Here is a 22603-nt window from a genome sequence, read left to right as displayed (position 1 = left end):
GGGAAAGCTGAAGGCGGCGAAGGCGGCCGGCGTCCTCAGGCTGAGATCCTCGGCGTGCTGGTCGCTTGTTTCGACGGCGGCTTCCTCAGAGAGCAGCGATGCGAAGAGCTTCGCTGAAAAGACAGAAATCAGAGAAGCAGCCTCCGAGCCCTGTTTATATACGCTAAGCCACACCCCTTTTCGCGGGCTGTGACGCATTAAGCGCGCCAAGCGCGCTCATTGGTCGTGACGTCACGCCAAGGGCTCAGCGGTAGGCTGCTGCAGTTGCCGCAGGGCAGCCAATGGGCACGCTAGTTAGCTTGCCCTAGGTCTGCAGGCTGCCGCACTGCGTTGACAAGATTATAAAAATTAAGGATAATTTTTGGCTTCAGTATCTCGAGAAAGAAAGGCTTTCCCGTAGCGTAAGCTAACTACGCAATACGAGAGAACCTCTCGTAAGAGAACTGTACTAATAGAAGAATTACTGCAGGATGAATATCCATTTTATTTATTTCTGCTCTCACTGGATGGATAAGTTTCAGACCCTTCTAGTTTCTGCTGTCATGTGAGTCTCATATTCACTAGTACACAAATTATAATCAAATGGTTTCATTCTTTTATCAACATTGATTCATTTTCAAATACTTTTAGTAAATATCATATTTCTATATATATTTTATATATTAATTTATTAATTCCCATCGTTGATATCACCCACATCAGCCGTCGACCTGCTCTCTAAGATATGCACATCATATGAATATATAGGTTTTAATTCTTGGCTATCATGTATAATCATTATAGCAACATTCAAAAGTAATTGTGTGTCCATAGATGTTGCAGTCTGAGCGTTCAGATGCTGTTAACTCCCATCAGACACTGCACTGCATTACACATTATAAACACTCGATCTACAGCAGATCACAGTCAGACTGTTAACCGCCAGAGTGCGCCTCATCTGAACCTGTTTGCTGTTTGCAGGTCCTCTCATCAGAATCCTGTGTTCACCAGTAGCTGTAAGTGTTCTGCTTTTCTTCATACAGCCGTGACAAATGTGTGTAACACCTGTGGTGAAGTAATCATGTGTGTAACAGCTGCTGCTTAAAACAACATTTAAATAATAGTTCACTTGACTTTCTTGATAACACTATTCATTATTTGTCTGACGTCTCAGACAATCTCTCTAGTTTTCTCTCTTTTGTTCATGCTCTCAAACGGGTTGAACGAGTACATAAGAATCAAAGCCTCCCACTGTACTTGCTTAATCTAGTTAAACCACTTTTATAACCTGCTAATAACATTGTCTGGGCCATTTTAGGATTCTCTGTGAATCACTATTTATTTTAGATAGTTTTTGTTCAGTTGCACACAGAAGACATACAGTACATGTGTGGATATCAGTTTCTGGAAGAGATTGTGGATTATTTGAAAATAGTGCAAGAGTGTCAATATTTGGGATGCATGTCAATAAAAAGTAAAATTGTGTTTTTCTTTTTTCTTTTTCATGTGTTTTGACTTGCAGTCACTGACGACAGTGAAGAATGGATGTACGAAGATGACACCATGTCTCTCTCTGCTGAAACTTCGTGAGCCTGAACTATGTTTCATAAAATGGCCTCAGTTCACCTGAACTTCACACAGATCTCTAGACTCGTCTCTCTCTCTCTCTCTCTCTTATTTCCAGGAGTCAGATTAAAGCGGTGTCCATGCCTGAGATCTGTAAGTATGCGTTTGTGCTCTCTCTGCGTTGAGCTTCATGTGCTGTGTTGAGCTCTGTTGTCCATTAATGTGTACGTTTCCTCTTCTCAGTCGACAGCACCTCTTCTGCTCATCAGACCTTCAGTGACTGGAGTATTGAGGACGTCCACACACAGTGAGCTCAACCCCAGAGAAACACACACCGCTGTATAATCACGTCCACACACAGTGAGCTCGACACCAGAGAAACACACACCGCTGTATAATCACGTCCACACACAGTGAGCTCAACCTCAGAGAAACACACACCGCTGTATAATCACGTCCACACACAGTGAGCTCAACCCCAGAGAAACACACACCGCTGTATAATCACATCCACACACAGTGAGCTCGACACCAGAGAAACACACACCGCTGTATAATCACGTCCACATCATTGATTGAGGACAGATCTGAAGAAGTGTCCAGTAGAAGTAAAGACGGGACAGTCTGTACAGACGCTGAAGTGTTCATTAACAAGTTATTAAATAGTTCCCTTTTTAACACTCCACTTACTTTAAAGGGGGGGTGAAATGCTATTTCATGCATACTGAGTTTTTTACACTGTTAAAGAGTTGGATTCCCATGCTAAACATGGACAAAGTTTCAAAAACTAAGTTGTACGTTTGAAGGAGTATTTCTGTGCCAAAAATGCTCCATCCGGTTTGTCACAAGTTTCGGAAAGTTTTTTTTTCGAGTATGGGTCTGTCTTACGTAAGAGAGGGCGGAATTTCCTTATACGGGTCCTAAGGGCACTTCTCCGGTAAGATCGCGGGCGCGCGCGCACTCGTAGACCAGAGCGAGAGAGTGAAAGCAGTTCACCATCAAAGCGCCCTGCCCAGCTTTTGGGAAGCCAGTGTCACCAAAGAAGTGTGTTTTTGGTTGCCAGGGCAAGACAACCCTGCACAGATTCCCAAAGAACCCAGCGTTAAGGAACCCGTGGATGGAGTTTGTTTTTCCAGAGCATCAACGGAGTTGTGCAAGACTGTTTGTTCCCTGCATTTCGACGATGATTGTTTTATAAACAAAGCCCAGATCGACGGATTTGCAGATCGTATAATGCTTAAGGATCGAGCAGTCACAATGATAAAGGTTCGCGGTCGTGCGTTGGAATGGTGAGTAAAACTGTTGAACAAATGTCTCTGTGTGTTGTTAGCTCGGCGCGTTAGCACAGCTTTAGCTCCGCCCACACGGCCCGCCCCCAGCCGCTCGTTTTTTTCCGGAAAGACTCGGTACAGCCAATCTTTCAATTAAAAATATAATAAAACAAAAGACTTTTTGGAGATATGAAGGATGCAGTACTACTCTATAGGTACTCAAGATTAACAGGAGATTGAGTGAAAATGAGCATTTCACCCCCCCCTTTAAGTAGCTACATGTCCACTAACTCTGAGTACCTGTGGACTTGTTAGGTTGAGGTTCAGGTTAGTAGAATAAGTAGACTGACATTAACTAGTAGTTAACAGAATGTCTAAAGTGGACTATCGATATAAGGTGTTATTTTATTCTTAGTTATACTACACATTATTTGCAATAAAATGTATATTTCTTTCATTGAACATTTGCAACTTTTTTTTGTCAGCACTGATGATCAAAGTAAGTGATTATAGGAACTATTTCTTGTCACATCGTTTACAAGGTATTGCTACTGACTTATAAAGCCCTAAACGGCTTAGCTCCAGTCTATGGATCTTCTATCGCCCTATAATCCATCGCGCTCTTTAAGATCACTAAATTCGAGGCTTTTGGTCATACCTAGGATATCCAGATCCACCAAAGGAGGGAGAGCATTTTCACATTTAGCTCCAAAACTCTGGAATAGTCTTCCTGATTCTGTTCGTTACTCAGACTCGCTCTCCCAGTTTAAAACTAGATTAAAGACGCATCTCTTCAGCCAGGCATTCATATAATATTTTTAATCTTACAGTTAAATCCGGTCTCTACTTCATAAACGCCAGAGGAGAACTGGCCCCCGACTGAGCCCGGGTTCTCCCAAGGTTTATTTTCTCCATTAGGTCACCTGATGGAGTTTTTCGGTTCCTTGCCACTGTTGTCTTTGGCTTGCTCAGTTGGGGATATTTAATTTGATTAATCAATCAACAATACTATTGATCAGCATTACCAAACGTGGACGTTTTCCCAGGGCCGGCCCTGACCAATTTGCTGCCCTAGGCAAGATTTTACCTGGCGCCCCATGCATCACAGCCCATTTCACCCTGTCATTGTGTTCATGATTTAGCATATATATATATATATATATATATATATATATATATATATATATATATATATATACATATATACATATACATATACATATACATATACACACACACACACACACACACACACACACACACACACACACACACATTACAGCAGAACTGTTTCCAACACTCATAATAAATCATCATATTAGAATGATTTCTAAAGGATCATGTGATAGAGTAATGATGCTGAAAATTCAGCTTTGCATCACAGAAATAAATGATAATTTAAAGTATAATAAATTGAAAACAAATTATTTTAAATTGTAATAATATATCACAATATTACATTTTTTTCTGTATTTTTGATCAAATAAATGCAGGCTTGATGAGCAGAAGAAACTTCTTTCAAAAACATTAAAAATAGTAATGTTTCCAAACTTTTGGCCTGTACTGTATCCCCCCAAAACTGCACAACTGTAGAGTAAAACATTAATAAAAAAGTGATAATAAAAAATGCGTCTTAAAACTGACATGATTGTTACAAAATCACAGTCTGGGGACTCAGAACTCAGAACAACTGCTAACATTAAGTTTAAGGTAAAAATAACTGCCATGAAATTATAGTATCTTTCTCCTATGCAATAAATTGTTCATTCACTACATGACTTTACCTCTGTCTTTATCCCCTTTTATCCTCTTCTCTTCTTTTTGGCACTGTATCTATCGCAGACTATGCTCATTTATAATGTGTCATGTAAATTCGGCCTTCCGTCACAATCAGGAAACTTTCACCGTGTCTAAAACTGGCGCGAGCTGCCAGGCCCGTTTCTACGAGCTGTGTGTTAACAAAAGCAGTGCTGTCTACATTGGATGCGGCGTCGGGCACGCTACACAACAAATTACCAACAACTGATCGCGCGCGCGCGCTCTGTTTCTGACGCACTTCAAGCACTCGATGGGCGGGGGAAGATTGAAGAGCCGGATTTTTTTTTTTTTTTTTTTTTTTTGTGCTTTATTTGGTAGTATTTCGAATTAATGGTTTTAAAATAGTAGCCTATTATAAAAAAAAAAAATATGTAAAAAAAAAAATAAAAATAAAAAAATCACTCGTTCACTCATTCTGGCGCCCCTATGGATGAGTGGCGCCCTTAGCATTTGCCTATACCGCCTATGCCGCGGGCCGGCCCTGCGTTTTCCACTAGAAACAAACATTGATGTATTTTAATTTGATACTGTGAAGCTGCTTTGATGCAATCTGTATTGTGAAAAGCGCTATATAAATAAACTTGACATCGATTCCCTGCTAGTAATGATACTCTGTTCTGTGTTTGTTCGAATCTGAGTTTGATATCTTTAAAATCTTTAAAAGAACTGGAGAAGTGTGTGTGTGTGTGTGTGTTAATGTCCCGTCTCTCTGTGTTCGCGACAGAGAGGCAGAGAACTTCCAGTTTGCAGACGTTGATCTTCTGCCTCCTCCGGCCCTGTACGCCGACTCTCTCTGAGCCTGTGGTGAGCTTTATTATATCATCTGATGTCTGCAGGATCAGTGGTGTATTCCCTTCAGCCACTGAACCGTCAGAGAACTGAGTTTCGTATCTGTAACATTTTAGAAACATGCATCTTTCTTCTCCTTCCACAGCGATGTTGGTTTCATACACTTTCTCCCGGAGCTGGCGTTTGGAGAATGGCCATCTCGCACTGGGCTTGAGTTTTACAGTTCGCCAGTCCTGTTTCTGAAGACTTGGTCATCAACAAACTCTCTGTGGTGTTTAATGAAAGGGAACTTTTGAAGTTTGAAACGTTACATTGGCACTGAGCAACGGGGGTCGATTGAGGACGAGTGACACGACGGCAGTTTCGGGGTTTTAATGAAACGAGGGTGTGGCACTTTGTCATAGGAACTATTGAATGAATTGTGAAAGTCTTCCTTTAGGATTGGGAGTAACTTGTGCATGTTATCGATAGATGCAACTTTACTTTGCTTTTGTGTTTGAGGATCTCATTTTGTGGAAGTTTCATCATTGGAAGTTGGTGGTTTGATTACATGTTTGTTTATAAATGAAAACACAACTTGTAAATGTTGGCGTGAAATAAATGGATCTGTATTCAGCAGTGACACTGACTCTTTCTACTGAATGATAGCTGGAATCAATCTGTGATAAAACTGCATTATGAAGTGTGATACTCTACTGTAATTGCACTAAAATAATACTGTACTAGACTGTGAAAATGAGTCAGGGGTCTTGTAATTTTCATTAAAATTAATTTGATAATTAAAAATGTGTACACTTCAATAATGAAATTGTGCTTTAGTGTTTGCTTGAAAATCTTGAAAAGATTTCCCTTATAAAACCAAGAGATTTTCCTCTTGTTTAAGGAAATATCTGCAATTTTGAGGCTTGATTTGAGGAACGAAATAAGATAATTAAATTCAGGAAAATACAGGTTTGGAACGACTTGTGTGAGTAAATGATGAAACGATTTTCATTTTTACCTGAACTATCCCTTTAAAATGGATTAAAAGTTAAAATATAATTGCCCTTAGTATCATTTTTGTACATGTAAAAATATTTATTATAATTAGTTCCCTCTTTTATTTATTTATTTCGCAGTTTTAAATACTCTCATGTGATTACTTATTCATTTTAAGGGCGGCACTCTTGTTAAACCTATATGCACCATAATAATTATAATGATATTCATATTATAATGATTTTTTTTACACTGGAACATGAAAAAATAAAACAACAAAACTAACCGAGAATCTTCCGGTTTTCTCTCCCCACCACAGGAAGTTGGTCCGCACAGTATTACTTCCGGTCGAAACACGGAACAACAGTCACAGTGTGAGTGAATGAAGTGATGCAGCTGCAGATGAAACTGAACTGTAATGTGTGATATTTCAAGGCAAGGACACGATATAAAGGAGCGTTAATATTCTTTAGTTTATCTGAAAGCCATCAGTGATTGTCCACCATTTTGTGATTGTTCGAAAGGCTTTTAAAATGTGTTTTCGCAGGGAATGAGCTAGTGTCTGCATTCACACAGCAGTTCAGAATAAATCACACTGATACTTCAGGTAATTAATCCTAATTATGATAACATTCTGGTCATTTAAATCGCAATTATATCTTCTCATTTCACTGAATTTGCTGTGGATGGCTCCTGCTTGTGTTTTAGCTGCATAACGTTAGTTTCATTGTTAGCTTTCATTCATTTTGACATCGTCATTTAATAGATTTATTTATTATACGGTATAATAATTATAACTTCAATCAGAAACATTATTGTAAGCATTACACACACATTTGGACGTGTTATAGGTCAGTTACAGAGCTGTAACTCCTGAGACTGAGAACATATTGCTGAAATCTGCAGAACACGGTTATTATTATTATTATTAATATGTGTTTTAGTTAACTTTAAAGCATTAGTTCACTATGTGCAAACATTGGACTGCAGCGGTTTGAGTCAAATTGCTTGTTTTCCCGAGCAGTGGTTTTGTGTGTTGGTTTTAAACATTTAGAAATACGATGGTTTTAAACACCTTTATGAATTCTGTCCTTTAAATTAAATGTCCTCTTTCAACACATGTTCGCTATAAAACGTTACCATGCGAAGATGTCTTTTATTTCCTGGGCCGTAAAGGGGAATAAACACCTTCTGTTACAATAAGTGTTGAAGACTTATAATGAAAGCTATTGTGTTTCCATATTCTTTAAGATGGAGAGTTTTGTTTCTCATTCATTAGGTGTCCGTTGAAGCAGAGCAGTAGATCATCATCATGGGTCTGCTGTCCGACCCGAACCGCAGAAAAGCCCTGACCAACCTCTTGACCCGCCTCAACACACCCATATGGTAGGTGTTCGCCAGCCAGACGAATGTAAAATGTGGTATTATGAGTGTAAAAAGCTTGTTTGATTGAGTTTCTGTGTAGACCTGACTATGCCATCACTTCCTGCTCCACATGTGGTTGTCTCCATTGTGTTATTCAGTATGGTGTGCTACCTGGCGGCCATAGTGTGGTTCATGGGCCTGGCGTTCGAGCCCTTCACGCTGCGCACGTACATGTCGGAGAACGCCATGGGGTCCACCATGGTGGAGGAGCGCTTCTCCGCTGGGGAACGAGCGCTGGCCTCGGCCAAGGAGTTCGACGCTCACAAGAGAAAGGCAGGGTGAGTAGATCAAGGAAATCATCGCAGCGTCTGAGCAACACAAGTGCTTGCTGTGTAATTATGCTTAGTAATAACTACGTAGTGTGTAATATTACTGTTTGTGAATTTAAAAGGTTGCAAAGTTTCAGAGCTCAAAGTGCAGATAAATGAAGTTATTGTCTCTCAAAAGGAAGAATCGATCCTGAACTTAAACGAATCGTCAGTAATTCCAGTCTCACTTCCGGCTGAACCTACGTAGGTTTGTGGCTCATTTGCATAATGCCAGCCTGGGATCTTCATTGGCTGAACAGTGTGTCTTAGCCCCGCCCTCAAACACTGTAGTTTCTCTGAGACTGGAAGAGTTTGGTTCGTGTTGTTCGTGTCGAGAAGACGCTGTTTTCCGCTGCCAAAGCAAATCCACTTTGATGAGGTTGATACGGTAAAACCGAGTGCTGAGGAAGAGCTGGTGCTCAAATTCAGAAATGCAAAAGGGTATCTGGCTTCCGATATGAGCTTTGAGTCGTAGACCAATCACAACAGACACTGTGAGAAAAGAAGTGATGCTGCAATGGATATTATGAGAATATTAAAGTTTTTTTATTTTTTTATTTTACATAATCTTGGATGCATGTAAACATATTGCCACTTTAAAGTCGTCATGAAACGAAAGTTGCGAAAACGTCATGAAATGAAAGTCTTTTCTCCCCTATTGTGACGTACTATAACCGAGTGAAACGCTTCACAAATGTGGGCGGGGCTTGACTTTGTCGGTGAGGAATTGATTGGATGGTTGTGGTTTGCTATTGGCTGATCTCATGTGAGTGACAGGTTGCCCCGCCCACATCATCAGAGAAGAGATGAGCTGTTATTCTGATTCAAGATTACCGGGAACATGAATTTAAAACAATGATGTGCATAAATGTGACCCTGGACCACAACACCAGTCACGAGTCGCAATAGCCAAAACTACATTGTATGGGTCACAATTATCGATTTTTCTTTTATGCCAAAAATCATGAGGATATCAAGAAAAGATCATGTTCCATTAAGATATTTAGTAAATTTCCTACCGTAAAGATATAAAACATGTATTTGTGTGAGTGAATGCAGCACAATCGCCAACATACAGTACTGTGCAAAAGTCTTAGGCATGTTAATATCCAAAAACCTCACTGGATTATTACAATTAATGGCAAAAAGAATGTTTGGAAATGTAAACTGATATTTCCTACTGACACACTACAGCAAAAGATATAAATAACTGACATAAAACCATTTTTTGGGGGGGTGGGGTGGATATTAACATGGACTTTTGCACAGTACTGTAAATGGAAAACTTTAAAGGAGATTTTCTCAATGTTTCGATATTTTTGCACCCTCAGATTCCAGATCTTCATAATAGTTGTATCTCTGCCATATATTGTCCTATCCTGACAAAGAAAAGCTTATTTATTCAGCTTTCTGAATCTCAATATCAGAATATTGACCCATGTGACTGGTTTTGTGGTCCAGGGTCACATATAAATGATTTAGAATAAATACTGTAATATTTGCATAAAAACAAACAAGAATGGACCATTTTTGATGTCATGCGGACTGTAGAGCAGATGTAGTGTGTGTAGTGAGTGAGGAGTACCTGGTGTGTGTGTGTGTGTGTGCAGTGGGATGCCAGTGGACTGGTTGGTGAAGACGATGCAGGCTCGAGGACTGGAGGTGTTCACCCAGAGCTTCTCCCGCAAGCTGCCCTTCCCCGACGAGAACAAAGAAAGATATGTGAGTCCATCACGTTTTTAACCTTATATAATGCAGATTACCTGTACTGACTGTAAGCTGGTTTTGGGGAAGATTATGCGTAAAATATTTTGGTTACACTTTATTTTAAGGTGTCGTTGTTACACTGTAATTATATATTTAAGTACTGAGTAATAATAATTAACTACATGTACTTACTATAGGGTTAGGGTAGGATCAGGATTTGGTTGAGGGTTAGTTGCATGTAATTATGCCTGATTTATAATTATTACTGTAGTAAATGCATGAAACGTGTGAAACAAGGACACTTTAAAATAAAGTTTTACCAATAATTGTATTACTTTTTTTATTTTTTTAAATACATAGACATTTAACAAAAGGCAAGACTGGCATTGCTTTCATGTTTAGCGTCTCAAGAATGAAGTAAATGAGGTATAATTGACTAAAGCCTGTTTTCCCGTGTGTTTTGTTCAGATGGTCCGAGGCACGAATGTGTACGGGATCTTGCGAGCTCCTCGAGCTCCTCGCACAGAGGCTCTGGTCATCAGCGCTCCCTGCAGTCCTGGACACAGCAACAACCAGGCGGTCGGTCTTCTGCTGGCCCTCGCGCAGTATTTCAGGAGTAAGACACTGGTTACACTGGGACACAGGGCTGTGCAGCGGAGCCGGTGTCTGCAGACCTGTTCACACTCGCTACTGAGATGAGTTTGGGTGGATCGGGTCACGAGTAGACCAGGGAAACACATTCCCGTTCACACCTGGTGTTTTAATCCGTCTTCTGTCCACTTTCACCCTCTTCTGTCCTGATTTCTTCGAGGGGAGGGTCTATGGCCGGGTGAATGTAGTGTCTTTTTTCAGTTCTTTCAGTCTAATGGACGAAATAAGCTCGTGCAATTTACATATGAGCACGACCGGAGACGACAGAAGAACACACTGAGAGCTTCAGCTTTAGTTTCTGCTCTGACAGACACAAGACCAGCCCAACACTGTGAGTGTGTGTTAGAGATCGGGAATGATGAGAGAATGTTGTCTGGTACGTTTTTCATCTTCAAACCAAACTTGGGTCGGAAGTGGACAAGCTCAAAACATTTAAACCCCGTTTACACCTGTATTTAGTGTCGTCCACTTGTGATCTGATCGACCGAAGCGCATCTTAATACCAACTATACACAGGGCCTACAAATCTCAATACCGCTGGAAAAGTGGGCGGAGTCTGTATATGCATTCGGGTGCGACTGGAAGTGGGCGGGGCTTAAGATGAAACGATTAGTTTGAAAGTCTTTATTGGGCGAGAAATTGCTTGAACACTTTGGAGAATCTCATGACAATGTGCCGAGAATAAAATGACTGCAATGGGCCCTAAAATATCCACACTTCTGTGATGCATAAAAAAAGAGACAATGAAAAATGTGCTTAAATTTGAGAACAGCTGTTTAAAGCATTATGGTGCGTTTATCATATTTATTGCACCTCCTGGTGTTTGATCGGCACCAGTTTTTACATGAATTACTTCTACCACAGTATTTTGAAAATTAGGCATTTTGTTCAAGATATAATATAAAGGAATTAGGCCATTTCTATTCATTATCCGGGAGAATTTAAAGTTTAATGTGTTTGGTAAATATGGTCCCCAAAAATCTAAAATTGTACTAAAATTCTGCAAAAAATAAATCATGAAAATTATAAAAAATGGTGGTTCCTTTTTATATATCTAATTGTATTGTGCCACCAAGTGTCAAAATAATGTGTTTCTTTTGCATTGATAAACTAAAAATTGTCAAAATATCAGCAATTAGTTCAGCATGATTAATAATAGGATTAATAAGCTTTGATTGGGCAACTGTTCTAGGACTTTCCCTAGATGGAAGTGAATTCTGAGAGATAGGTTTTGTTTGTTTTATAAGGTTACATAAAGCATTTGAGTCTGTGCCTCTTGATAAGTTTGCTCTAGGTGTAACACCCGCTGTTAAAATCACAATGTTCTGCAATGAGATTGATCTTCTTTTCTGTAAATATAACTGACTGATCCACTTCTTCCCCAAAGGCCAGGTTTTCTGGGCCAAAGACATCATCTTCCTGGTGAACGAGCACGATCTGATCGGCATGCAGGCCTGGCTTGAAGGATACCACCACACTAACATTACAGGTGTGTACAGACGTCTTCATTTTGGATTCAGATCATGAAACATGACCTTATTTCTAGGGGTGTGACGAAACGCTTATCTCATGAGACGAGACAAGATTTTTGCTCAGAATTTTATAGAAATCCTCAATGACAAAATTCATGACTGGAAAAATAATCTGCAGGTGCATTTTGAAATGTTTTAATCTTGTAAAGAATGTCATTTCAGTTCTACTTTGAGTATGAATTATGGCGATACGGCGAATCATCTTGATCAACCAATCACTCGACAAGAAATCTCGTCACATTTTAGTCCCGCGAGATCTCGTCACACCCCTACTAACCTCACAACTGCGCTCATTCTAGCGCTTTTAAGGAGTGAATCGCCAGCTGTGTCTGTGGTCATTGTCCCGGCTCTCTCTCTCTGCTTCAGGGATGGAGTACTCGCCCCTGCAGGGCCGCGCGGGGTCCATTCAAGCCGCCCTCTCGCTGGAGCTCAGCAGTGACGTCATCACCAGCCTGGACCTGATCCTGGAGGGGCTCAACGGTCAGCTGCCCAACCTGGACCTGGCCAACCTCTTCTACGCCTTCTGCCAGAAGCTAGGAGTGCTCTGCACCATTCAGGGGAAGGTAGGACAGACTGGGGAAGTCCTAGTAAGATTACAAATTAACTTCAGATTGAATTGTGTTGGTGATAGGCACTTATCTAACGCTAAAAGATGTTTCGTGCCTCTAACAAGTGCATGTTTGCGATGTGTGGCTGCGTTTGCTTCGGGAGAAGTTTGAAGATCAGAAGCTCAATGTTCACGACAGCGAGCCTCAACGACGTGTTTTCAGACGAATGCATTGATTGATGTCAGTGTGAGACGCTCACTGTTCTCCAGAGTTTGTGTAAACTGGCTAGCGAGACACGGCTTGCTGAACACGCCAGGATTGCTGATGCTTGTGTCTCCACAGCTCCAGAGGAACGACTGGGACACGGCGGAGGGCTACACCCACGCGGCTCAGACCATGATGCTGATGGTGTTGAAGCAGGCGTGTGGACGCTCGTGGGGCGATCACGGCCTCTTCCTGCGATACCACATCGAAGCCGCCTCTATTCGGGGCATCAACAGTTTCAGACACTACAAGATGGACGCCACCACCATTGGCAGGTTGGGTTTGTGTTAGGGATGGCTATTTTTCTACACTATTGTATTAGAAAATTCGGGCTCATAAAAATCTAATATTCGAATATTCATTTATTTAAATGATGTTTATTGAGAAAGACGTTATTTTTTAAGTTTAAGGTTTTTAATGTTTTTGTCACCATTTCTGAACAAGCTATGGTTAGGCAAAATACAGAACAAGCTTACCATATATCTTAAGGTTTTCTTTTAGTTGAAAACATTAAACAATATGTGTAGGCCTAAACAAATAAAAAAATTATAAATAACAAAAAAAAGCACAAAGCAAACATAGTAAAATTCGAATAGTATTTTAGGTAACACTTTATTTTACAGTGTCATTGTTACATATGTTACATGTAGTTACTATAGTAATAACTATAAATTATGCATAATTACACTATAAACCTAATCCTACCCAAACCCTATGGTAAGTACCGGTACATGTAGTTAATTATTATTACTCAGTATTTAAGTGTATAATTACAGTGTAACCGTATTTTATTTTTTGAACAATAATTACAGATCGAGTATTCAATGATTGTGATATTCCTGCACACCCCTAGTTTGTATGACGCAAGAAATTCACTATTGATGTCAAAACCGTTTTACTTTAAGAGCCATGGCCCACGCTAAGCAGTCAAACTCTGTTTTATGGCAGTTGTTCTTGCTTTAGGATCAGGGCTGAAGCCAGTATTGGGTAATCAGATAAACTGACCATCCATCCTTATTTGTTGTTCTTCTCTTTCACCTTCTCAGATTGTTGGAGGGAATGGCCCGTAAACTGAACAATCTCCTGGAGCGTCTTCATCAGTCATATTTCTTTTACCTCTTGCCTTCTCTCTCTCGGTTTGTCTCCATTGGCTACTATATGCCGGCGTTTGGCCTCCTGGCAGTCATCTTGCTGCTTCGAGTATCCTTTTCAGTCCGTGCAACGCTTTTAATCGTCTGTAAGGACTGGGTCTAGTTATTTATTAATGAATAACCAAAACGCCAAACTTAAATCCGCCTTAAATCCCTTCGACAGCAGCAACTAAAGCTACGTTTAAACGTCATTACTGTGTTCTGCTGCCAGGCCAGTAGATGGTGATGAAACGCTATAGACTGAACACGTAATACGCATGAGCATGACGTCATCATCTTCAGAGATTCACGTTTTTCTGTTTACACAGAGACCGTTTTCAAAAACTTGCACTTTGAAACCCGTTTTCAAAGTTTGCGTTTTCAGTAAACGAACTGAACCTGATCCTGGAGGGATCGAAACGAATGGCCAAACGAACGGCCAAAAAACGCATGAAAAGTTTTACGTTTTTATTTGAAAACTGTCGTGTAAACAGCCCCTCAAATACAGGAAAACGGCCTGTTTTCTACTTTTCGAAGACTTCACTAAATGAACATGAGGAAGGCAAGAATCTCTTACTGATAAATAGCAATGTGAACAAATATTAAACAGTTATGAACGAATCATTGAATCGAATGTACAGTTCAATCAAATCAGTGTGGATATCATTTAATTTTCTCTGTTAGAAACCATTCAGAATTATATATACTGACCAAAATTCAGCATTTTTGGTTTTGTGTTGTGTTGTATAAAGGTGCGGTCAAATTTTCCTTGGAGAAATCTAGTCATTTCAATAGGAATCAACATGATCGGGCGAGGGCAAAAGTTGGTCCGGATCCGCCATGTTGACAAAAGCTGCATGGTTTGTAATGTACTTCAGTGTGAGCCGGGCTTTATGAGCCTCTACACCAGGGGTCGGCAATAGGCGGCCCGCGGGCCAAAACTGGACCGCCAGCAATATTTTCTGGCCCGTCGGATTATTTTGGAAGTACGTTGTATTTTTTTTTTTTATCAGCCTATTTTTATTTTACAATAACGTTTTACAAATAGGCCCCGTGTATCATTCGTTACTTATTATTTATTCGGGTATAGCACACTGATAAATAATATGTATTACCTGATAAGGAATCATGCGGCGCGGGAATCAATTTTAAAATATAAAGACGGTAGCGGTCGGGACTCTGTTGTACTTTGGACGGAGCGGGCGGTCTGACTGACAATAGCCCACTCCCGACATCTTTTGACAGCGCATCCGCACTTCATTCTGACCACCTGTACACCTACAGCTCTGAGGAGATGTTTGGTACTGAAACCATTGTCAGTCAACAAAATTCAAGGATGTTTGAAATAGTTTGGCAGAAAAACTTCATTTGTCAGTAGGGCAATATGATTTTCGTTTATGTTGCTTAGAAATTTGAGTGATAGGCTTTGTCCTATTTAATTTATGTTATTTATATTTCATCAATTATTTCTGTGACATTTTTTTCTCTGCTGACAGTAGCCTATGTTAAAATAATATTTTATGTTGACACGAACACAATTTTTGTGTAGCATTTATAATTGTTATAGGCTACTTAATCTCTCTCTTTCCGTTAGAGACATTTGAATGTGAGATTATGGAAACGAGATCTAAATTTTGCGGACCGTCAGGTCGGGAAATAAAGTGGGTGAACACAGAGTGTGTTTTAAGCGGTTGCTGAATAGAACCTTGTGGGAGCGGGACGAAAACAAAACAGTCCCGCGCAGACCTCCTTAAACCTTAGGTGTGTATGTGTGTGTCCCGAATAAATAATAATAATAAAAAAGGAATAAAGTTCAAAAGTCGGACTGTAAGCAAATGAGGTATGATTGCTATTCACACCTTTATTAAAATGGCTGTAATCTGTTACCACAATAGCACTTGATCTGTTTAAAATGATTTCATTGATATATGCAATGTAGATGTTAAGACTATTCATTAAGAGTATTTAGTTTGTATCCATAGGGCTACTCCGTGTAGCTGGCCTGCCATCTACTGGCTAAAAAAAAAAATTGGCCCGCGGTCAAAGTTACTTGCCGACCCCTGCTCTACACTATTAACAATTAGACAAGGGACCTTTTTCCCGCACCTAGTTTGGAAATCTTCTTGTGTAATAATTATTGTGGTGCAACTTTTTTGTTTAAAATTTGGGGCAAAATTCAGAATCGAACACTATTCCTCACCAGAATAGGACGACGTGTTTGTTGGAATCCTTAATTTGCCCTCAGGCGCTGGATCTCTGGGTTCATCTGGGAACGCCGGATCTGGCAGCGGTCGATGGAGTCAGTGAAGCAGAGCGAGTAAGTCTCCTGTTATATTAAGATACACAGCGTCATTTGTTTCCCACTTAGTTTTACACCTAAAGAAATGAAAATAATTTAAAAGTTGATAATCTAAGCAAAGAAAGTAAAATTACACATAATTATATTTCAGGATGTCTGTTATCAAGTAAAATGACAAGTCAAGTCACCTTTATTTATATGGCACTTTATACACTACAGAAGTTTTAAAAGCAGCTTTACAGTGATAAAGAGGAAAATGATGATCAATGATGCAAACAGAGTTCAAATCTGCTGTAAAGCAGCTCTAAAAGACAACAGTAAACGCTCATTATTCAGGGGAAATCAGTGTTGATTCAGTTTGGGTCAATAACTGTGTAAAGTTCATCTATTATTCATCATCAATAACAAGAAAGCATCAGGTATCATAAGAATATGACTTCTCAAAATCTTGATGAAATCTTGTTTAGCGTCTGCAGTCTTTCATATTTGTAGACAAACTGTACAATATCTCTTCTTGTTGATCACTTCAGCAAAGTGTGTTTCTTCTGTCTTTTGAGCTTGAGAATCACGCATTGCTGAGTGAGAATTCAGGCTATACAGAATAAAAGCACAAAGCTGTAGTAGAACTGTAAATGCGTCAGTCTTTAGACGTACAACATGAGACGATGCAAAGTTCCAGTCTACATTATTTTTATATATTACATGCGCTGCTCTTCTAAAATGTTGCTAAGATCTTACACAGTAATTAATGCCAGATAATATTTATGTAATAAAGCTTATAGCATTAATAACATGTAATGATGACAGTTTGAAAAAGATGGTTTGGACTGGAGTGTGTGTTGGTGAGAGGGTTATTATCGTTCACTTAACTGATTAAAACATTTATAAATATTAGTTCAAAAACTTTAAACGAAAATGTTAAATGTTGCCTTGGCAATAAACTGAGTTACTTTAAATGATCAAATGGAAATAAAGCTAAATATCAATATTAAATAAAAAATAAACTAATAAAATGACAAAAGAACATAACGAAACCACTAAGAATTAAACTAAAATTAACATGAAAACTAAAGTGTAACAATAAAAACTAATTAAAAATCTTAACAGACTAAAATAACACGGTCGGTGAGGAGGTTGAAGTTGGGAGCAGTTGTGGACATTTTTTACAGTCAAGACTTTTTTACATTGAGGTCTCGCTCCATCTTTCACGATCCAGTTCCAGATTAATCCACTTCTGCCTCGGCTATGTGTTTCTCTCATTCTGCTTCACTACAATTGTCACATGACCAGACAGCAACATGGTGTCGGCCCAGATCCGGCCCACATCTGGCACACGTGGATCCACACACACCGGATCTGGGCCAACACACTGTTGCTGTCTGGGTGTTGACCTTCACTTTGTTTCATTAAAGCTATGCTTAATGTATCAGATTGGTTGGTTAGTTGCTCGTAGCGTAACGTTGGTCTCCTGTGTTTCTCTTTAGCCGTCGGGTCCGGGCGTGTTGTCAGTGTTGACCCCAGTGGTGATCAGTCACCTGACCGGCGTGGCGCTGTACCTGCTCCCGGTTCATCTGCAAGAGATCGCAGTCGAGCACTTCCCTGTGTCTGAGACCGAAGCTGTGGTGCTCACTGCTATTGCCATCTACACCGCAGGCCTAGCCCTGCCGCACAACACACAACGGTACACACACACTAATCTTCTTAAAGCCGAGGTGTACTTCACTGTTCGCGTGACGTAGTTTCCGTCATCAGGAGGGTCCGCGTGGATGGTGCGCATACAGCAGTGCATGTGGAGGTGAATGTCGAGACTGCGCACGACTTTACACTGGATTTCATCAAAAGAGCTAAGAGCTTTTTTACCAGGAACTTTTTTTCCCCCAGACCAGGTTTCCACCGTGGTCTAAAGTACCGTGAAGATTAGGTGAATAGTCCGGTGACGTAGGACTGCGCACGACTTTACAGTTCCCACTGGATTTCATCCTCTGAATTTAAGCTTAAAGCCTGAACCTCGTTGTCGGTCCATCTGTCGTATTTTTTAAACTCCATAAGCAGACGACGGTTACTGCACGCACCGCAACAGATGGTGGTTGAATAAAATGCTGCATGGAGTCAACCAATCAGCATGTTCAGCGCCCAAGTCCCACCCCTGAAAAGTTCCTGAAACTTTGAAAAATTACTACCTCACGAGCAGGGACTTTCAGAGGGGGAAATAATTACCCAGAACTTCATTTAGACCCTGGTCTAACAATCCAACCCTCTCCATTGACTTTGTATTGCCTGGAGCTGCCTCCTTATAACAAAAAAAACAAACCAATGTCTAAAAGCTGCTGTGTGACGGTGTTACAGCAAACAAGCTAAAAAACCCAGAACAAAGTTTTTTAAGCTGTCAACCCAAAAAAAACGAGCGTTTACGGGCACAAAGGTAGATACAGACAGAGCGTGTCATATTACTCTGAGAACTAACTTGCGCCCCCTGGAGGGGAACATAACCGGCGACAGGATAGCTTAGCTTACAGAAATATAATACATAAAACTGACATTTGACTTACCAGTGACACAATGTTCACTGCACGTGTAGTGTATTTTAAGTGCACACTGAGTGTTAGGATCCCACAATTAACCCATTCTTCCAGCTGGTCCTTCACGTCTTATTGCCTGGATCCACTTTTGTGTCCTTTAAGGCTCATTTTTATGGTTCGGTAGCTCATAAAAACTTAGTTGTGGGTTATTTTAGCTTGTTTCCTGTACACCTGTCATACATCAGCTCTGTTTATAGTCAAAACAACACAAAGCATCAGATCATTCTCCATCGTTTGTGTTTCGGTTCTTGTTCTAAACTTTGCATGCAACAGCAGATCCGCCACTTTCCTTCTATCCTTGCGAGCGAATGTCCTGTAATGACGTGACTCAGTGCTGCCCTCTGGCGTCTGGTAGAGTACAGAAAATAAACATTACTGCGCATGTGTTGAACTCCTCCATCCACGGTTGAGTATACTCTGAAAGCTGAGCGTAACACGGAAAATGAAGTATACCCGGGCCTTAATGCTATTTCCACTGTGTCAGATGTTTATTCACCAACACTGATGGTGTGTTTTCTTGTGTCTGTGACAGGTTGTTGTCTGGAGAGGGAACAGAGCAGGGCTGGAAAGTGCTGAAACTGACGGCTTTGCTCTATCTAGCAGCGTTGTTGGGCTGCACAGCCCTCATTAACTTCTCTCTGGGCTTCATCTTGGCCGTCACACTGGTGCCCATCACCGCCAGCATCACGCCACACATGCCCAAGTACAAAACAGTTTCAGCAAATACTCCTTTATATGTGTCAAGCATGCTCTAAAGATAGTCTGAGGCAGTTTAGGTCAAAATCTGACTTAATTTGTTGAAATGACAGTATAAGCAGATCTTTTTTTGCTTATACTAAGACTCACTGGCCATTATAATGAACATCAAATTGAACAACATTCCCTTGTTATATATGCATATATCACCAAACACAAGTTAAATTTGGCGTTGGCGAGTAAATGAAACAATGTCACCTGCCAGTTTGCTGGTAACGTTTTTATGATTTCTAACAATGCAATGTTGTGAACAAATGTGAACGACGCTTGGGACAGTTGACGGGCCACCGCTGCATCGTCACGAAAGTTTAAGCCTTGATAATTTAAATATTAAAGTGCAAGAAGACACAAAAGAGAGTTAATTGTGTTACTTGGACAACTGAGCTCTCTTTCACGTCTTCTTGCACTTAAGTGTAAAAAAATAGAGAGTGTCCTAGTAAACATAGTCGGTTATGGCCTAAGTGAACATAAACAGTTGAGAGAGTATCAGTATATTAGATCGGTGCATTCGCTCTTAAAGTGACAGCAGCCTAATATTCCTGCTGCCATCTGAGTTTTTTAATGTTAATCAAGCAACAAACGACAAAGAACAAAATCACTCACTGCTCTTCCATCCATCTATAACAACTTTGTGCACAGTGACCTAACGAGAGCATATTAAAACGGGGATAAATCAACTCATCAACTTAGTGTGTAAGTGTCCTTAGCTTTCATTGTCAATTGCGCTCGTTCCTGTTGCGTGTTCTCAATCTGGCAACCCGTGTGAGCGTCGAGTCTGAGGAGGCGGGGAAACAACTCTCCGATATTTTGAATTTGGACTGCAGTACCGATTTCCACCACTAGCTGTCATTCTTACAGGCTGCAGTGTTAACGTTACATGTTGATTTCATTGCCTCATCAGTCTGTGGTCAGCGATACCGATAACTGCTGAAAATACTCTTAATACAAGTTTAGGGGCTGTTTACACGACACCGTCTTCAAATAAAAACGTAAAACTTTTCATGTGTGTTGGCCGTTCGTTTACACGACAACAGTGTTTTGGGAGCCTGAAAACGCAAAGTTTTGAAACCGTGTTTCACAGTGAAAACTGTCTCTGTGTAAACAGCAAAAAATGTAATCTCTGAAGACAATGACGTCATGCACATGCGTATTACGTGTTCGGTCTATAGTGTTTTATCGCCATCTACTGGCCTGGCAGCAGAATACAGCGTTTTTAGCCATTTTTGATAATGGTGTTGTCTGTACGTGGAAAACTCAAAGGAAAAACTTATCCGTTTTAAGCATATCGTTGTCGTGTAAACGTACCCTAAGATATAACCAAATTATACGTCTCGAATCACACAGCTAGTGAGTTCTTACTGTGTTCCTGGTCCTGTGTCTGTCCTCTAATGCTGTGTTTCCGTGTGTGTCAGAGCTCTGAGTGCTCTGGTGATGGTGCTGCTCAGTCCTGCCTTCACCATCCTCTACTGCGTCTTCATCTACCAGGAGCTCATCGAGGCGCCCGTCAGCATCAACGAGGGCTGGATGCTGTTCCTCTCGGTCATCTCGCAGGGCATTCTGGATCACGCGCTCTACGGGTCGCTCGTGTACCCACTGTTAGCCCTGTTCGTTTACCCCTGCTGGCTGATGTTCTGGAACATCCTCTTCTGGAAGTAACCTGGAGCGGTTCTTCAGGACAATCCCACTTTGTGCCAATCGTAAGGATTTGTTGTCCATCTGTGGGCATGTCTACTGTTATTGGTTTGCGGAAGGAAGATCTATGCGGATGTCAGGCGCTGAGAAAGCACGAATAAAGAGTGTTTAATGGTGTGACATTAACGGTAAGAGTCCTTTGGTCCATGTATTGAGTGTGTTTGGGGGAAAGGGGTTTATTTATTGCCCAATGTTGTAAACCGATTCACAAAATATGGCATGAAGACATAAGTAGGACAGAATGAATGAAGCAAATGCAGAAACATACAAATTCATTAGGAAAGAAAGTCAATATTGTTACTAGATGAGTGGACATATTGGTTAATTTATTATCTCGGTAACACTTTATTTTACAGTTTCCTTGTTACATATGTTACATGTACTTACCATATTAATAACAGTAAATAATGCATAATTACATGCAACTAACCCTCAACCAAACCCTAATCCTACCCTAACCCTTTAGTAAGTACATAAAGTTAATTATTATTAATCAGTACTTAAATATGATTACACTGTAACAATGACACCTTAAAATAAAGTGTAACACACTTTACAATAAGGTTCATTAGTTAACATTAGATAATGTATTAACTAACATGAACTAACCATGAACAATAAATTTATTACAGTATTTATTAATCTTTGTTAATGTTAGTTAATAAAAATCCAGCTGTTCATTGTTTGTTCATGTTAGTTCACAGAGCATTCACTAATGTTAACAATATTTCAATAATGTATTAGTAAATGTTGAAATTAACAAGATTAATAAATGCTGTTTAAGTGCAGTTCATTGTTAGCTCATATTAACTAATGTAGTTAACTAATATTAACTAATGAACCTTATTGTAAAGTGTTACCATTATCTCATTATAGAAAAGGTTTTACATAGTTTTGAAGTCATGGGTGCTGGAATCTTTTTTATCAATATGGTTTGATACTCAGAAAGTTTGCAACAGGATTGTTCTCCCCCTCTTTAATGCATTACAGCGGGTTTATTTCATTTGTGCCAGACAACACTGTCTTCATATGCTCCAATAAATTATGTACATGGCATGGATCTTTTGTTTATTAAAGTTGAATAAAATTACTTTAAACAAAATGTCAGAGTTACTGCATCTTAATTATTTGTTCATTTATATTTAAATCAAGTTCCCATGTCTCAAGTGGTAATATTAATAAAACAACCTTTGAAATTAGAGATATCAGAAAGCATTCATTGGATTAAGTTGTGATTTCAATAAACTGAGGTGATGAATATGAACAGCTTTGTGAAGCAAAGGATTGATGGGAGATATTCTGAATTGATTG

General features: G+C 40.0%; 2 protein-coding genes across 11 annotated transcripts in view; both read left to right on the top strand.

Annotated features, from left to right (window-relative positions):
- LOC308695884 (uncharacterized protein) overlaps window positions 1–6229 on the top strand; it is a 40902-nt gene extending 34673 nt beyond the window's left edge. Inside the window, exons 12-17 of the mRNA XM_081374145.1 lie at window positions 961–995; window positions 1502–1565; window positions 1664–1698; window positions 1789–1852; window positions 5359–5438; window positions 5569–6229. Coding sequence (XP_081230271.1) covers window positions 961–995; window positions 1502–1565; window positions 1664–1698; window positions 1789–1852; window positions 5359–5431 — 271 coding nt within the window. The 3' untranslated portion in view covers window positions 5432–5438; window positions 5569–6229. The remainder of the gene's footprint in view (window positions 1–960; window positions 996–1501; window positions 1566–1663; window positions 1699–1788; window positions 1853–5358; window positions 5439–5568) is intronic.
- Window positions 6230–6741: 512 nt separating this feature from the next.
- On the top strand, window positions 6742–22390 carry gpaa1 (glycosylphosphatidylinositol anchor attachment 1). Of its 10 annotated transcripts, XR_014030753.1 has the most exons (15): window positions 6765–6836; window positions 6949–7008; window positions 7681–7787; window positions 7925–8104; window positions 9745–9856; window positions 10310–10457; window positions 11880–11981; window positions 12391–12587; window positions 12915–13111; window positions 13883–14036; window positions 16212–16283; window positions 17750–17946; window positions 19377–19547; window positions 21013–21835; window positions 22147–22390. XR_014030753.1 is itself a non-coding variant. In XM_081374148.1 (14 exons), exons 3-14 carry the CDS (start codon window positions 7714–7716, stop codon window positions 21254–21256), a joined length of 1848 nt encoding a protein of 615 aa, XP_081230274.1. In that variant the 5' UTR covers window positions 6752–6836; window positions 6949–7008; window positions 7681–7713; the 3' UTR covers window positions 21257–22384. The 10 variants fall into 10 exon arrangements, 4 of the variants coding, with proteins under 4 accessions (XP_081230276.1, XP_081230275.1, XP_081230274.1 ...); XR_014030750.1 differs by lacking the exon at window positions 6949–7008 and having other exon boundaries at window positions 6748–6836; XR_014030754.1 differs by lacking the exon at window positions 6949–7008 and having other exon boundaries at window positions 6748–6836; window positions 21013–21629; window positions 22147–22384.
- Window positions 22391–22603: the final 213 nt, after the last annotated feature.

The sequence above is a fragment of the Scardinius erythrophthalmus genome (assembly GCF_964197995.2).
Source record: "Scardinius erythrophthalmus genome assembly, chromosome: 9".
Taxonomy (NCBI): domain Eukaryota; kingdom Metazoa; phylum Chordata; class Actinopteri; order Cypriniformes; family Leuciscidae; genus Scardinius; species Scardinius erythrophthalmus.
This window is presented reverse-complemented; position numbering and strand designations above follow the sequence as displayed.

What these genes read in the sequence shown, in the direction of transcription:
- gpaa1 (XM_081374147.1), top strand. Translation starts at nt 7,714, where the DNA reads ATGGGTCTGCTGTCCGACCCGAACCGCAGAAAAGCCCTGACCAACCTC. An exon ending in ACGAGAACAAAGAAAGATAT is followed by an intron (nt 9,857 to 10,309) that starts GTGAGTCCATCA and finishes TGTTTTGTTCAG; the next exon opens with ATGGTCCGAGGCACGAATGT. An exon ending in GACGCCACCACCATTGGCAG is followed by an intron (nt 13,112 to 13,882) that starts GTTGGGTTTGTG and finishes TCACCTTCTCAG; the next exon opens with ATTGTTGGAGGGAATGGCCC.